A 16833-nucleotide genomic window follows, 5' to 3' on the forward strand; every position below is an offset into this window, starting at 1 on the left:
GGGGTGGTTGCCGTGTGTGTGGAGCGAGGCTGTGCTCTCTGATAACCCGTTAGTTGTGTTGTGGAAAGGGTTTATACAAAACATGTTGCCTTTGCGTGGCTGGCGCTGATGGGAAGTGTCAGCTCTTCAACGGGATGCTGGCCGCGTTCCTGATGGATGCATAGCTCGGGGCTGGGGCCTCAGAAGCAGAAGGCTTGGGGAGCCCAGGCTGCCTCCCTGGGGTCATTAGGATAATTAATGTGTGTGTGCTGATGGGTCTGTCCTGTGTGCGTGACGTGCTCGGCCTGCCCATCCTGGGTGCTGGGACAGCCGGATGCGCTGCTCTTACTGAGCATCACTATTCCAGGCCACGGCTGAAATCACTCCCCTGGCTCTTTTAAAATGTATGTCCAAGAGGAGATGTGTGCCTACATTAATTTTTTACACCCTTTTAGGCTCCATTAGACATTGGAAGGGAAAATCCCAGCACTGGAGAAGCTCATGTGTGCCTCTGTGAGGGAGTGGCTGTGGTTTTATGCATTAACTCACTGCCTGCATGGATGGGTTTGTAAGGCAGGAGGAATCCTACGAATGCCACGTTCTGTCACAATTAATATATCACAACTCAAAGTGTAATTTAGGTGACAGAAGCACTTTCCTCAGGAAACATTACGAACCCTGATTCCCTGCAGCCAAACCCTATTATCTGCTCGCACAAAATGCAGCGGTGAGCCAGGACCTCACTGTACATCACACAAAACCCCCGGCAGATTGTTTAGATGCAAAGAAAAAAGCAACAGACAGCAGGGCAGCGGTGGGAAGCAGCAGATAAAGAAGGGAGGGGGGTATTTTTGAGGACAGGCTGAGCAGGAGCTCACCAGAAACACGCTGCATTTCACTTGGTTGCTTTGCTTCACTGCCTGGGGAGGTGCTGCCCTTCCCAGGGCCAGCATTTAATGTTGTATGGCTTGGGCTGAAGCTGGCCCATGCTTGCATGCTCTAAACAAAACCCTGGGCTCACTTAATAGCCCCTTCCACCTGCCTGATTCAGGCATTGTAAATGAAGGTAACAGTAAAGGGGGTGTCAGGGTCCCTGGGGAAGTTGCCCCTCCAGAGACCTTCGCCATTCCTTTTTAGCTGGTTTTGGGCAAAACAATCCTTGTGCTTAACCTGATACACAGACTGTGATACTAGAAAGGGTTCCAAAATGGTACATTGCAGACGAATACGAACTGGTGATGATAGCACAGGGCTGGTGACCTTCTGAGGGCTTTTTTGGGTGCCCAGGGGATCAGCACCTTGTACATTGGGTGGGTGAGTGACCAAAAATCAACCCCAAGCTGATATTCCAGCAGTTTCCTTGGGGGAAAGAGGAAAGCTTTGCTGTGCCAGCAGTCCACATTGCTCTCCTCTCGGTGGTGAGCACAGGGAGCAGGACATTGCTCCCCATGCAGGGTCCCCACCATGCCCAGAGCTTCTGGCATCCTCTTGCAGTGATGTTTTCATCTTCAGTTGTTGTTCAGTGACTGCCATTCCTGGCCAGCAAAGGGAAACCTGTGTGTGATTGTGCAGGGATGAATTATTTAGAGCCTGGCTAGCATCCATGGATATGCAGCATGACCAAAGCAAACTTTTCCCCTTCTATTGTTATTGTGGATTGACAGCTCTGGCTCTCGCACCCAGAGTCCCATGTTCTCCTTTGCAATTCCAGATTTAGGATGATTTACAGATGTGCTGTAGCGTGCCATGGGCTTGGTGTGGTGAGCAGGGGGTTTGCCAGGCAGGAAAGGGGAGCATGCCAGGGATTGCAGGGTCTCCCTGTGGTTGGGGTTCCTGTAGGCAGGATGAGGGCAGGAAACCTGCCCACATCCCACTTTCCCACAGGCAACCTGAGCTCTCCAGCCAAGGGATAAGGAACCTCCACAATCCCTCCTGCTGGAACCCAGAAACCTACTGCAAAAACTGTCATGCAAAGCCTGTTGTGTGGCAGCCCCTCGGAGCCGTGCTGGGGGTTTGCTGCCCTGCATGCTGCTCCTGCCTGGGCGCCTCTATTATTTCTTTGCTTGCTTGAGTGGGTTGGGAGGGCGAAAAATCATTTCAGAGTGTTTTTAAAGCCTCATCCAAAGCCTGGGGGACCTGTTGCTATTATTTGCCCACAAAGCTAGGCTGGGGCTCATGGGGAGCACCCCGTTGCCCTGGTGCTGGGGGGGAGCAGTGTGGGTTCTCTTTGCAGGTAAGAAGTGGAGGTTTCTGCTCTGTTGCAGGCTCATCGCGGGGCCCCAGCCCCCTGACCATGGGGGCACAGGACACCCTGCCCGTCGCTGCTGCCTTCACGGAAACGGTCAACGCGTACTTCAAAGGGGCTGACCCGAGCAAGTAGGTGCCAACCGATGGGGTCTGGGTGTTGGTATGGGTGGTCCTGGGGTCAGGATAGGCTTAGGGTGCTATTGAGGCTTTGGTGAGTGTGGGGAGGGAGGAGGGAAGGAGGTGCTTTGGTCTTGGCCTATCAGTTCACCAGGCAGAGGTCCAGGCTCAGGATGCTCATGGGGCATCCCCATGAGCATCAGTCCCCATCCCTAGCAAGTGGCCAGACTTTGCTTGCTCTGGTTCAGGACCACAGGAGGTTGTTCCCCCAGTGTGGTGGGAGGGAAGCAGGGGGCTGTCACTGCACTGTCCCCTCCTGCTGCATTTTGAGCCCCTCATTTCCTCCCCCCTTGGTGTCTGTTCGGCGCTGCAGGTGTATTGTGAAGATCACGGGGGAGATGGTGCTGTCGTTTCCCGCAGGCATCACCCGACACTTTGCCAACAACCCCGCTCCAGCGGTGCTCACCTTCCGCGTGCTGAACTACAACAGGCTGGAGCACGTCCTGCCAAACCCCCAGCTCCTCTGCTGGTGAGCACCCACCCCACCGGCATCCCAAAGGAATGCGGGGATCCAGGAAAGTAGGGTGCTGTGCAAAACCACATGGCCTGGAATATCTTCCCTGGAGGCCTGCCCTGAGTTGGGGAAGCAGCAGAAGGACAGGATTCCCCTCCCTGAGCTGCTGCTCACGCTCTGGGAGTGCAGCCCAGCATATGGGGGGTTCAAGTGCACATTGAAGCTGGCTCATGGGAGGCTTCTCTTCACCCAGCACCCCAAGTCCTTCTCCTCAGGGATGCTCCATCCAGTATCCCCCAGCCTCTGTTTGTGCTGGCGATTGCCCTGACCCAGGGGCAGGACCTTGCACTTGGCCCGGTTGAACTTCGTGAGCTTCTTATTTGCTGAATACCCCTTTTGAGATCAGCCCCTTTGCCAGGCAGAAGAGCATCAGCAGAGAGGAGTAAGTGCTTTGACAGGGTTTGCTTCTTTTGTGCCTCACTCTGCTCATTAGACCTCCTGTTTGCAAACCGAGATGACCTACAGGTTGCATCTGCTGTTCCTCCCTGGATGTGACGGAGGACAAGCCAAAGATGTGTGTGAGGAAGGGATTATTTCCCTGAACGTGGGGTTATTGTGGTCCCAGCTGGTGGCTGGCGCTGCCGTCCTGCATGCTTGGTAGAAAAGCTTTCTTCTGCTGAGGTGGCTTATGCAGTGTTAACTCTCCCTCTGTGCAGTGACAACATCCAGAGCGACACCAACACGAAGGAGTTCTGGGTCAACATGCCAAATCTGATGACTCACCTAAAGAAGGTATCGGAACAGAAACCACAAGCCACCTATTACAATGTGGATATGCTCAAATACCAGGTAGGAGCTTTATTGCGAGATAAAACTATGCCAAAAAAATGTGTGCTTAACTTATAGATGAAAAAGATGGTATTTCCCTAGTGCAGAGAGGAGGTAACATGAGGTGGGGGCATGTAACCCTTCTGTATGTCACTAGATTGCCTGGTTTTGAGCCCAGTTCAAACTTTCCCATGGGAACACAGGGTGTTGTCTCCTCTGAAACCAAATGCAATTACTGCGTCTGTAAAATGGGCTTTCTCCCTTCACCCCTATGGAAACTAAATGTTTTTTCTGTCATTTTGGAAGGTATCTGCCCAGGGTATTCAGTCTACTCCATTAAACCTTGCAGTGAGCTGGCGGTGTGACCCTGCAAGCACTGACCTCCGCATCGACTACAAATACAATACAGAGGCAATGACCACACCGGTAGCTCTAAACAACGTCCAGTTCCTCGTCCCCGTCGATGGAGGAGTAACCAAACTTCAAGCTGTGCTTCCTCCTGCTGTGTGGTAAGGACTGCTCCCCTGGGGAAGAGCTTGCTTGCTGTTTCTGCCATGCCCCTGCCTAACCCAGCTGTCCTGGCTGCAGGATTGGGATCATCCTGGGGAAGTGGCTGTGGGTGGGGGAACGCTGGGGACCCAAACCTGTCCTCCTCTTGCGCAGGAAGCATGCAACCCCACTCTGGTGGTTTTATCTTGCCATTCCCACAAGCAAAGGGTCAGGGCTGAACACCCGGAGAAGCTGTGGCTGCCCCATCCCTGGCAAGAACTCCAGACTCGTTTGTGTTGGAAGGGAGCTTAAAGCTCACCCAGTTCCAACACCTTCCACTAGAGCAGCTTGCTCCAAGCCCCTGTGTCCAACCTGGCCTTGAACACTGCCAGGGATGGGGCAGCCACAGCTTCTCTGGGCACCCTGTGCCAGCGCCTCAGCACCCTCACAGGAAAGAGCTTCTGCCTAAGAGCTCATCTCAGTCTCCCCTCGGGCAGGTTAAAGCCATTCCCCTTGGCCTGTCCCTATGGGCCCTTGCCCAAAGCCCCTCTCCAGGTTTCTTGTTGGCCCCTTTAGATATTGGAAGACTGTTAAAAGGTCTCCCCAGAGCCTTCTCTTCTCCAGGCTGAACCAATTCTCCTCTTCATATGTTTTTAGGAATGCCGAACAGCAAAGGATATTGTGGAAGATCCCTGATATCTCTCAGAAGTCAGAAAACGGAGGTAATCCTATAAATGTGCATGTTATTAACTTTGATTAATTAGATCAGACAGTAACCTGTTTATCACGCCTGCACACAAATACAGACACACAGATGCCTGCTGGCACTTGCCAGGGCTGAAGCTGTTCAAAGCTAGGAGCAAAGCAGTGGTATGTGCTGCTTGTACTGTTTTGCCAACAGCTTTGGCATCACAGATGGGTATTGACACACCTGGTTTAGACATGGTTGTTTGCCATGTCTTATGCTTCTTTGACCCTCTGCATTGAAGTCTGATGCCCCATGTTGCATCCTGGTTGAGGGACCACAGTGCTTCTCCGCATGTAACTGATGCAGCTCCCCTGCATCATGTCACTGCAGTGTCTGAAAAGATAAGATCTGCTGGGAGGATGAGGGGGTTTGCTCTGCCCCATCCAGGGGATACTGAGGAGCTGGGTACCACCACAGCAGTGTGCTTCACTTGCAGCGCTTTGGGCATCTCATCACCTTGGCTGGCAAACGAGGCTCTGGGATGCACAGAATTCCCCTCCGGCCTTCTAATGATCTCATGGGATTTTAAATTGCAGGCGTGGGGTCTCTGCTGGCCCGATTCCAGCTCTCGGAGGGGCCCAGCACCCCGGCCCCCCTGGCTGTGCAGTTCACCAGCGAGGGGAGCACGCTGTCCAGCTGCGACATCGAGCTCGTCGGCGCCGGCTACCGCTTCTCCCTCATCAAGAAGAGGTTTGCAGCAGGTAGGTGCCTCATCGGTGGCTCCTCTTGGGATCCATGTCCATGATGGTCCCCTCCGCTCTGCTGGCATGCCTGGGACTGCCCTTGCAGTGTTTGTGTTGAGCATTCAAGCCCAGAGGTCCTGCTACATCAGGGCATGACAGGGGCTGCTCAGTGGCAGAAGGGCAAAAGCTCCTTTGCATGAAATAAATCCTGCTGCTGCCTATGAGAGCCTTGAATTTCATGGGCTCTTTTCCACTCATGGGTCCTGCATGGAAAGCAAGGGCTGGGGATCTCCAGGAAGAGCTTTTGCCCCATTGTTGCGTAGAAATACAAGTACTTTTCCATGTGCTGCTCATGCATTGCCCTGGGCGCAGGGTCTGGCGGAGGTGGGTGACCATCCCCCAGGACTCAGGGCTGCTCTGTCGCCACAGCTGATTTCTGATCCCATTTCTAGGTAAATACTTGGCCGATAACTGAAGGAAGCTTATGCAAGTCTATGGAAAATAATATGGAAAAATACCCAAGGACTGCTGTGCGTGGAACGGGTTTTAATTACAGTTTAAGGAAAATGAACTAAATCCTGCACTCGGGACATTTCTGTTGGAAGTGTCGACAACTTTCAGCATTTTTTTTCCTTGGAAAACACCGTCTTGACCAGTCCTACAGTATTTACTTCTAGATGTAACATTGTTAATGGTTTTAAAATGTAATTATTGTATTTGTAAATTGTACTCATTCCAGTAAGGCTGTATTTTGGCAGTTAGACACTTGAGTTTTAGCATTTTCCCATTCATGAAATGGATGTAATTTAAACTGTGGTATATAAATTTAATAGTAGTACTGTTGAATGGCACAATGCTTACAGAGGTAGATTACATTTTGTCAATATATACGATTTAAATACAATACTGATAGCTGTTATGAAGGGGGTGCCTCATCAAAAGAGAGTTAAGTACAACTGACATGCTGATTTCTTTTTACTTCAGTCCTTGGTACGTCTCACGGTGATGAATAAAAAGCTCTACGTTCAGGTTTAGCTGGTTTAACTCCAGATGGGTATTGATGTAAATGTGAGGTTCCTAATTCAGTCTCCCAGAAAAACCGCAAGGGAAAAAGTCACTTCAAAGAGCATTTCCTTCACATTTCCATTACAAAAAACCTCCTTCAAGTGTTCTCCTGCAGCCACAGATTAACCCTCAGGAGTGCCAGCAGGGAATGCATGGGTGATAAACACCTCTCTCTGCTTGGTGTCCTTCCCTTTTGCAGGGATGCAGATAAGGAAATGAGCAGGCTAAGAGGCTGGGTAGTAAATCTGAGCTTACAGCACTGCCTGGAAATGCAATTGCTGTTTTTACGGATGTGTTTCCTGAGCAGCTCCCAGTTCTTTGGTTGCATTTCTATGTTCCTTTGCTTGCTTTTCCTGGTTTGGTTATTTTTTTCCCCATTTTTGAAAGCCCCATGGGTTTAGATAACTCTAAACTGGAGGTTGTGGGGTGGAAATTGCCCCTCTGTGTTTTCCCTGAGCCGATGTGGGCTCCTGCACCTTGTGCTGCTCATCCCTGTGCATGCCCTGGGAGAATGTGGTGATATGGGGGGGAAAAGTAGTGATCTTTCCAGAATGAAATGCACTTGCTGTTCAGATGCACAGAGAAGCATGGGAGCGTCTGCTGAACAGGGTGCTGGGACTTCAGAAATGCGTACAATGACAAATAGTGCTAATTTTACAGGCACAAATGCTGCCAGGATTAGGTTTGTGCATTTGTGTTGGAAAACTTCAGACTGTGCATGTTGGGAAGTGCTTGCTCACAGAGCAGTTTGGAGGGGCGTAAGAAAACAGAAATCAATGCTGTCTGAAAAGAAAATAAGAAAATCTGAGATATTTCAGTTCTAAGGTGACTCCTATGTATGTTAGGGTGGTTGAGTTGTGTGCTTGCTCCCAAAAGGTATCAACACAGAATCATAGATCCCAGACTGGTTTGGGTTGGAAGGAGCCTTAAAGCTTATCTCTTCCCATCTCCCTGCCACACCTTCCACTAGAGCAGCTTGCTCCAAGCCTCTGTGTCCAACCTGGCCTTAAGCACTGCCAGGAATGGGGCAGCCACAGCTTCTCTGGGCACCCTGTGCCAGCGCCTCAGCACCCTCCCAGGGAAGAGCTTCTGCCTAAGAGCTCATCTCGGTCTCTCTGTCAGGTTAAAGAGAAGATTAAGCACAATTCAGTTACGCAGCTTCATTTCCCTTCGCAGTTTTTGAAAGTACCCTTGCTGGTACTCCTGGATGGGGTGTTCAATTCTGCTAATAGTTTTTCCCCTGAAATAGGAATCCATATAAACTGTGTAACCTCCCCCTTTGCGACACAGGGATATAGGGCAAACTATAAGAATCAGGTTTTGCATAGTCAGTAGATGCTGTGTACAATTGTTATAAACTCATGCTTCCAAAAGAGATTTGTCTTAATCCAGAAAATCAGGATTTTGTAATGTAAATATTACCAGAACATAGCTATTTTACTTTATATTTCATTTGAAAGACAAAGTGTTTACATTAGCATTGGGGTTTTAAATGCTTTTTAAATGAAAAAGCCCATAACCCAAAGCTTCCCAGCCTGTCCATTTGTGCTGTCCCACAAAACAGAGGTAGCTTCTACGGGTGTGTGGCGGTGCTGGGATGCAGCTTGGGTAGAGAGATGAGAACGTCCCGTACTCATTCTATAGGGTCCCCTGCAGCCACCAGCAGGAAACACCAAACAGCTATTCCTAGCCCATTACACTGGGATCAAAGCCAGCAGTTTGGGACAGTTTGGGATGTTTTTGTGTACTGCTTTTGCAAGGTTTTTGCATGGTGGTGTAGTTCAGCTAGGTGTTTGCTCAGGACCTTTGGATCATGTGTCTCCCCTTTCCCTCCCAGCATGACCTTCGTGAGGAGATGCTGCTCCATGTTGATGGTTTGGTTTTGCTGCCTTGCTGGTGTCTGAGCAGAGTGGCAAAGTCCCCCAGGGATGGTTGTTTTGTCGGCTGCTTCATACAGCCCCAGCCTGGTTTGTGTTGGAAGGGACCTTAAAGCTCCTCCAGCTCCAACCCCTGCCACGGGCAGGGACCCCTTCCACTGGAGCAGCTTGCTCCAAGCCCCTGTGTCCAACCTGGCCTTGAACACTGCCAGGGATGGGGCAGCCACAGCTTCTCTGGGCACCCTGTGCCAGCGCCTCAGCACCCTCACAGGGAAGAGCTTCTGCCTAAGGGCTCATCTCAGTCTCCCCCCTGTTTCAGACCAACGTCCTTTAACAGTATTTCTTAGTAACTATGAAATTGCTCAGTACTATGAAATACTACCAAATAAGAAGCTTTTAATTTGATTTTTGTATCACTCCCCTGTTATAAAGCTTCTTCTGTTATTTTGCTGCGAGGCCACTGTCCATTAAACTCCTATTCCTGCCCAGCAGATATGAGTTCTTAATGCATACGTGTGTGGATTCACTCCCAAAAGCTTTGTCACGTGGGCACGATCTCATACTGAGTAAGTTACACAACTCTGGATGCAGGTTGGACTCAGTGATGTTAGTGCTGTTATTTGGTATTTCAGTTAATTTTGTCTTCAGCGTGCCCTTTCAGGATTTATCTATAGGAGGATTTTAAAACATAGATGGCAAAGAGAAGTTTTATGTTAAAATGCCATCCAGTTTTGGCAGGCAGGGAGGGATAGGGAAGGAAAGCAGTTTTGTTTTGCCAGGCACGTGGCACAGTGCATCACAGAGGAATTCTGCTCCACTTCATCTTATTACTTTGGAAATACAGCCCGTGGGTCTGTTACCCAAGAACCCAACATCTACTTGAGAAAACCACTTCAATACACTGAATATGGAGTGATTTTCCCCTACCCTTTTCTTGGTTTTACTTGAAAATATCTTGGTTAAAATACTTAATTTTGGGAGCTTAGTGTGACCAAATCTGTACCATCACTATATAATAACTTTCTCAGTAAAAAATGATAGTCTCAAGGATTTAATTTCATAACCAGAATTTTTTCTTTTCTCACAATTTCCCAAGGAAAATCATTCTTGCAGAGTTGGGAAGATTTTATGATTATCAGTATTTCAATTCTTATTTCATTGCAAGAAATACCCCCCACCCTGTGTAACCCTATCCCTTTAGGAGGGACTGCAGATAATGCTGCTGCCAGTTGCTCTTAAAATCACAAGCATTCAAAGGTTTGCCCTTGAGCAGGACTTCAGGCCAAGCAGTATGTGGTAAAACATACCAGAATATCTTATTCTTTGTTAGAAATCCCCCTTTCTGGACATGGGGTGAACGGTTGCAGACATGCAGCCCGGCTGTTGGGATTGTAATCCACATAGGAGGGGTTTTCCACTCCAGAGTGCTCCCAGGTTGATGAAATCACCTGGTTGCTTGGATGGCATAAAACATCCGGAGATGTTAGTTGTGGTCTGAGAGAGGGACTGGGGCGGGCTCTGGTTTGCAGCTCTGGTGGGTGAAGGGCACAGGGCGCAGGAGAACCTCACTGTGACACCTCTGAACCCAGAGGATGCCCCGGAATCGAATTGGATTTCCCTAGGTATCGCCCTGTATCATTTTATGAACTCCCTCGTGTATAAAATGTTTATAAATATTTGTGGATTAAGATACACAGGTCTATTTTTAAGATTTAAGTTAAATAAGTTAATTAATGGCTGGCCTTTTTTGCCTAAACGTGCAATGAGATATATTATACCTTTAGTGGACGATGGCCTAGGTACTGCTTAGTCTGTGATGAAAACTTTGCTGCTTACCTACTGTTCTCAGAGAAAAAAAGAAACAACACTGTAAAAGCCGTCTGGGTTTGTTGCACACGGACTCTCGCAGCAAAGCTTTGTATTTGACCACTGGTAATATGAATGTGCTGTATTGACTCGTTGAAGATAATCATGAACCAACATATTTTAAATGTTTACTTGCCTTATAGGGTAGAAGACGACGACGTGGATATCATTTTTTTTGTAAATAATGTTTTTTATAAATGTCTCCCCTCCATTCCCCCCCGTCGCCCATTTCACAAAATCTTGAATATGCAATTATTTACCATGCATAACGTTGCAACCGACGGACCCCCGCGTCAGAACAAAGTTTATGAATTCTGTACATCAGAACCACGTTAAATCCCCAACTGAGCTGCAATTTAAATGTGATTATTATTTTTTTTTCCTTGAAAATAAACAAAAATCTGTAAAACACGACCTTTTCTGAGTGAGCTTTGCTTGCAGGTGCGGGAGTACCCGGAGGAGCGGAGCAGAGGTATCAGGGGCTACCATGTCCCTGGCCCAAATCATCACCGCTGCTGGAGCTATGTGTAGCATCCTGGCTTGGGGACACATTGGGGTTGGTGTGGGGGCAAATGTGGGGAGATGGGAGCCACATAGGCTGAGAACATTGGGGCTGTTCAGCCTGGAGAAGAGACCTCAGAGCAGCTTCCAGTGTCTGAAGGGGGCTCTGAGGATGCTCAGAGGGACTCTTCATCAGGGACTGCAGTGATAGGACAAGGGGTAACGGGTTCAAACCGAAACAAGGGAGGGTCAGGTTAGATACTGGGAAGAAGCTCTTCCCTGTGAGAGTGCTGAGGCGCTGGCACAGGGTGCCCAGAGAAGCTGTGGCTGCCCCATCCCTGGCAGTGTTCAAGGCCAGGTTGGACACAGGGGCTTGGAGCAAGCTGCTCTAGTGGAAGGTGTCCCTGCCTGTGGCAGGGGTTGGAGCTGGAGGAGCTTTAAGGTCCCTTCCAACCCAAACCAGGCTGGGATTATATTGTTCTGTGATTCCCAGAGACCATGGGGATGAATGGAGCCTGACAGGATACATGGAGGTTGTAGGGACACGAGGCATCATGGCTCTGAGGGCTTGTGAGGATTGAGGGGACTGTGGATGGCATGGGGACAAGTCAGGGCTGTAGGCACATGTGAGGCCATGAGAGGCCATGGATGCCCATGGGGGCTATAAGCATATGTGGGGGTCCTGTGGAGGCCGTGGGTACCCTTGGGGGGCTGTAGGTACACGTGGAGACCTGTGGGGGGCATGGGGGTCCTGAGGTCCCACAGGGGCCATAGGGACTCTGTTAACCCCTGGGGGCCATGGGGACACCCAAGGCCCCCAGAGGCTGCGGGCCCCTGCACCGGCTGCAGACACAGAAGGTGCGTGGAGCCTGCGGGGAGGGAGCCAACATGGCTGCGGCCGGGCTGTGCGGGCTCGCTGCCGGCAGCGCCGCCCCGCGGCCGCAGGGAGCCGGGAGCCGTGCTCCGCCGCCGGCCGCCCCGCTCCCGCCATTCCGCCTGCCCTCAGCAGCGGAGCGGGATGCAGGGCGGAGCGGCCGGCAGCGAGCCCCCGTCCTTCGGTAGGCCCCGGGGCCGGGTGCTTCGGGGCGGGACGCGGCTGCCTCTGGCTTCAGCGCGGTGTTTTCCCTCAGGAAACCCAGCTTAACCTCCCCGCCTGCCCCCAGGTCCTTCCAAGCGCTTCCCGGTGGCGGCGGTGGATGCTATCCTGAGGGATGTGCTGGGGAGCTGCCTGAGGGAGCAGCCCTACGAGCCCGTGCGGTGCAGGGAGATGGTGAAGGACATCGCTGAGGTACCGCTGCGGCCATTTTGTCCGCACGCCTCGACGGGGTGTCAGGGAGGAGGCCCTCAGGGCGGGGAGGTCCGGAATGCAGGTATAAAGTGTAAAAGTAGTGCTGGGGGGAAGTCGGGGTGCACCAGAGGTCGCTCTGAGGCGGGTGTGGGTTTACACGAGTTGATTGTGGGGTTTATTTGAGCAGCAGTGGCTCTGGCCAAGCGCATGGTGTAGTAAAAACTCCACGCTGTGGTTGCTCTGCCCAGGAATATCATAACTAAGTCCAGGTACGTGTCAGACCTCTTAAAAACAGGATAGTTATCGTAGTGACTGAATTCTGAGCAGTGCTAGGTGTGCAGACTCCTCCTCAGTTAAACCCAGGCTTCTTGTTGGGGGGAGACTGTCCTGCCCCTTCAGTCTCAGCTGATTTGGCTCAGAATCGGCATTAAAAAAGGGGTACTGTTTGCTCTTCCTTTCCCCCTGTAATCAGGTAACTGTGAGTCTGTACAGAGGAGAACATGCTATTCACTGGGGTCTAAACTTGGTTTTCTCTTGCAGGTTATTAAAGCGCGGGTAAAAGACCTGATGATACCCAGGTACAAGATCGTTGTGGTGACACACATTGGGCAGCTGAAGGAGCCGAGCATCCTGATCGGAAGCAGGTGCCTGTGGGATCCTGTGAGCGATACGTTTTCATCGTACGTGTTCAAGAATGCGTCACTGTTTGCTCTTGCAAATGTCTATGCTGTTTATTTGGAATAAGGTAGAGTTTAACCGCAAGAGAAATGAATATCCAGCCTAACTCTCCCTGTTTCTGTTGCGGAAAAGGGTTGTGAAGGACCAAGGCAACTTTCACCTGTTTGAAATGTGGTTACCATGAGCCTTCCGGTGGTGAATGTAATAACTGTACTTCCCAGAGTTTCTTCTGGGCCGTGATTTGCTGTGACATGCTGATTTGCACCTGATTCTAGCTGCTTTCAGAACTGGGTGTCCCTTAAATACTTTATTTCGCCCTGAATTTGCTCTTACTGAGTAACCCCAAGTAGAAAACAGAGAGGGATTTGGGGAAAGTAAACCAAAAGCATTTTAAAACCGTCTCTGTTAAATGGCAACTGCAGGCAGGGAAACACATGCTGGGCCTGTGGCCCTGGCTCCATGCACATACTGTGTTGCAGGTGCTGTGTCCCATCAAGCTGTGATAACTCGGTGCTGCGAGTTACCCTGCCCTGCCTGGGGGACAGGGGGGTACCTTCAAACCTTCCTGCTGAAGAGAGGAAAGGAGAATGAGTCATTCTGGCCTGCCTCCCCTTGCACCCTGAGTACAGAAAAGGTGGCCAGGAAAAGGTGTCTGGTTCTGCTTTGAGGAGACTAGCTCAGTCCCATAGGGTTTGAAATCAAGTGAAAAACATCTTCAAATTATGTTTAAAGTATATAGATCTAACATATCTGGGCCCTTCTGTTGAAGGTGCTTGAATCCAGCAAAGAAAAATTGAATTGGGGTTCTCATCTGATAGATACCTATAGCTAAGAGAGGAAGTACAGCCCTGTGAGCTCAGAAGTGTGTTTCCAGTCTCTCTGGATGCAGATTAACTGTTCACTTGATAGGACCTTGTATAGTCATTACTGGAAGCAGCTGGAATAGGAAATAAATCCTAGCTATTGCCTGCCCAGTTTGGGGCTGGTAATGGCTGGTGGCAGCTCCTGCCTGCTGCAGCCCTTCCCTGCTGCAGTAGTGGGGTCTGGCTGACTTGCTGCACTGTGTGGTCCTCCACCAGAGCTGTCTGCATGGCCTGGGTTTGGTTCTGGTTCTGAAAAAGGACTTCTTGCTACCCATATTTCACAGCTGAAACCTGCTGCTGGGCTTTCATAAGAGAATGAGCATATAATAAATTGTGTGGTTTGTTGGATTTTATGTGGAACTAGAACAGTAGTTAGATGGAAACAGATATTTGTACTGATGACTAGAAGTTTAATTCTAAACCACTGTGAAGACTTTGTGGCATCCAGGCATTCCAGCCTGAACTGTCCTTGCAGCATTTACTAGCTTGCACTACATTGAACATTCAGCCTTTACTCCCTAGTGTGCTCCAGAAAATAAAGCTACAGTTCAAGAATACAACTGAAATAATAGTGGTTTATGTCATGATTATTTATTACCTGAAAGCCGTTACATCAAATCCCATCAGCATCTGCTGTCTTTCAGCACAGGGTGCTGATATCCCTCTCACTGCAGCCGATGCTGCAGCAGGATGTGGTGAGCAGCTTAGCTGCCTCACGCTTTTGCAGGATAAATGTTTTCCTGGAGTGCTGCAAGTCCTGCTCTGCCTCAGGCTTGACATTGTGGATTTCTTCGCTGTCGGTCTCCAGACTCTGGTCTGCGTACGTTGAGGGGTCAGCATAGCCGTTGTTCTCTTGTGAGAGAGGCAGGGGGTTTTCACTCTCTGGCACATAAAAATTAGAAGTCATGGAATCATGAGTAATTTGTAATAGTTATCTTTACTAGAAAGACAGACCAGCCTATGGCCAAGGAGCTGAAGGTATTACCTATCCTCTGTGTTTCCACTGTGAAAAACCAAGATGGACCAGAGCACTGACTTTTTACCAGGGCAGTATTAAAATAGACATCTGAATACCCATTCTGTGATTAGCATGTAAAAAAAACAGTAATTCATGGATTTATATTAAAGAGTGTTCTTTGTAGGAACAGTTTCCTTATCAGTCTCACACTGATATATTTGTTTTGAAGGGTAAAACTGTGATTTGATGTGTCAGTGGCACCTGACCAGCCTGTTAGCCTGGAGCTGGGTGTGGGTTTCCTGAAAAGCAGGTGTTAAGGCATCAAATACCCCACAGTTCCAAAGTTCTGGATGTTCCCACTGAAGTTACACTTGCAATTTGGGTTCATTTTAAATACCATGGTACAAGTAGGCACTGCCTTGTGGAGTTTGTAAAGGTGTAGTAGTTCCCTGGCTTAGTTTAGCAGCAGGGGTTTCTTCTGTAACAGACTCCGGTAGGGTGTTGCAGGTAGCATCACTTTTTATGTTTGTTTAAAGCTGCTACTATGATAGAATTTTCATAAAAGTCTGAAGTTACTGAATAGAAGGTGTAGAAAGCCTCAGCTTCTCTCATCTGCCTCATTTAGTTTCCTTTTTCTAGTTATTTTAATCTATCAGAGTTAGAAATTACTAGCAGTAATGGCCAAATTTTCTGACTCTAAAACTGCGCTAATAAATACAAATATATACACCACCACATGAAGGTACTTAAATTGCAGACTATGTATTTAACATACTTTAATTATAATATTATTAGGTTGTAATATAGTTTCTAGTGGGGAAAGCAGTGTGTCCTACTGAAGATAACGGTAAAGAACTTGCATGGACTGTGCAAAGCTGTCCCTGACATTTAAAATGTCAGGGCTATAGAGATTCCTAGTGGTAGCCTTGGCCTTAACTTGCGGTTTCTCAGGTTGATTTGGAAAGTCTCATTCTAAATGCGTTTTATTTAAGCTATGCCAAGCAAGCTGCAAGGAAACTTGCTGTCTCCAGGCAGAGCCTGTGCTGTTGGCATCTGAGATGTGCCTGTTCAGGGGAGCAGCAAGAGCCAAGAGCACAGCTCTGCCCTTGGGCACAGTCTGCAGGTGACATGGTTCTTCTGAATCCCCTTGGAGCTGGGCACACCTTCCAGGGGGCAATAAGACTGTAATGTGTTAATGAGTACTTACCAAACAGGTACTGATAATCAGTCAAGTGCCTTTTCCACCGAGAGCCGCCGCAGGTGAAGACTATGGCTCTGACAAAGTCTCTCCCACAGAGCCTCATGCTGTTCCCTTCACCTTTGCCTTCCTGTGCTGTGATCAGGAGTGCAAGTGAGGCCAGTGCTAGCATTGTGCTCCTCATGCTGCAGATGGAGTGCTTGGAAGCTGATGTTGGTGGGGCAGGAGGGACCTGCGAGGCCAAGGTGGGGAGTTCTGCTGCCACACTTACCTTTATACCAAGGGCCTGTCCGCTCCACTGAGTACTGGCTCATTCTGAGGATGACTTAATGTTTGCTAAAAACAAGCTGATGACTTGTTTCCTTCCAGTGATGTGGTGTTTTATGTGTGTCAGGATTTGTGCTGGGATTTTGTTCAGGTGTTAAAGTCTCCTTAAGGAGTTCCTTATGGAACTGCTTTGCTATATGAACATATATGGTATATACAACATGCTTCGAGGGTGCAGGCTCAGTTTGATACCATTGATGTGTATGTTCTGCAGAAGCGAGAGGGTGTTTGTTACATGGTTTGTAGATAACGAGTGTCATCCCTGTGTATTTCCCACACAGCATGCAGCCTCTTCCCAGTCATGTCTGTTACTACAGTTTGAGTGGCATCAGTCTTTTTCTGTTGGTGATCACAAACCAAGAGGGATTTAACTCTTGGGATGTCCACAGTTGTGTGCTTTTGCATTACCTCTGCCTTGTTCTTTGTCAGGCTGGTAACTGTGGATGCTTTGAAGTATCCTGTCAGTGCTGGGCAGTCACTCACAACAAAAATGGGGCACCGAGGGACCAGAGCCTGCATGTGCCCTGCTCTGATTCCTGGTGTGCCGAGTGGTAGGATGCGATCCTGCAGCACATGGAGCTGTCTGTGAACTGGCTGTGACAAACTG

The 16833-nt window shown here is 49.3% G+C and overlaps 3 protein-coding genes and 1 long non-coding RNA gene across 10 annotated transcripts in view; 3 read left to right on the forward strand and 1 right to left on the reverse strand.

Moving 5' to 3' along the window:
• Positions 1-6639, forward strand: part of SGIP1 (SH3GL interacting endocytic adaptor 1) — a 49893-nt gene extending 43254 nt beyond the window's left edge. For 6 of the 7 annotated variants that reach the window (XM_062624439.1, XM_062624436.1, XM_062624438.1 and 3 more), the window contains 7 exons: positions 2244-2355; positions 2717-2872; positions 3574-3706; positions 3992-4194; positions 4832-4896; positions 5459-5623; positions 6058-6639. In XM_062624439.1, the coding sequence (XP_062480423.1) occupies positions 2244-2355; positions 2717-2872; positions 3574-3706; positions 3992-4194; positions 4832-4896; positions 5459-5623; positions 6058-6080 (857 nt within the window). In that variant the 3' untranslated portion in view covers positions 6081-6639. Of the gene's footprint in view, positions 1-2243; positions 2356-2716; positions 2873-3573; positions 3707-3991; positions 4195-4831; positions 4897-5458; positions 5624-6057 lie in introns of those variants that run through there. The other variant, XM_062624440.1, reaches the window with a different exon arrangement.
• Positions 1-10827, forward strand: part of LOC134166637 (uncharacterized) — a 59488-nt gene extending 48661 nt beyond the window's left edge. Inside the window, exon 2 of the long non-coding RNA XR_009965936.1 lies at positions 7793-10827. This is a non-coding gene — a long non-coding RNA (uncharacterized LOC134166637). The remainder of the gene's footprint in view (positions 1-7792) is intronic.
• A 975-nt stretch (positions 10828-11802) lies between these two features.
• DYNLT5 (dynein light chain Tctex-type family member 5) lies at positions 11803-14312 on the forward strand. Its single transcript, XM_062624453.1, is given in 4 exon segments — positions 11803-11856; positions 11858-11972; positions 12078-12202; positions 12743-14312. Coding segments are annotated over 4 exon segments (498 nt in total). The 3' UTR covers positions 12947-14312.
• On the reverse strand, positions 14247-16102 carry INSL5 (insulin like 5). The gene is made up of 2 exons (XM_062624454.1): positions 15909-16102; positions 14247-14625 (listed from the first exon to the last, which is right to left on the reverse strand). The coding sequence occupies exons 1-2, from the start codon at positions 16081-16083 to the stop codon at positions 14384-14386; spliced, it is 417 nt and encodes a 138-aa protein (XP_062480438.1). The 5' UTR covers positions 16084-16102; the 3' UTR covers positions 14247-14383.
• Between the last annotated feature and the right edge of the window lie 731 nt (positions 16103-16833).

Source organism: Pezoporus occidentalis, unplaced genomic scaffold (genome assembly GCF_034315485.1).
Source record: "Pezoporus occidentalis ecotype Australia unplaced genomic scaffold, CSIRO_AGI_Poc_V1 ctg267, whole genome shotgun sequence".
Classification (NCBI taxonomy): Eukaryota; Metazoa; Chordata; class Aves; order Psittaciformes; family Psittacidae; genus Pezoporus; species Pezoporus occidentalis.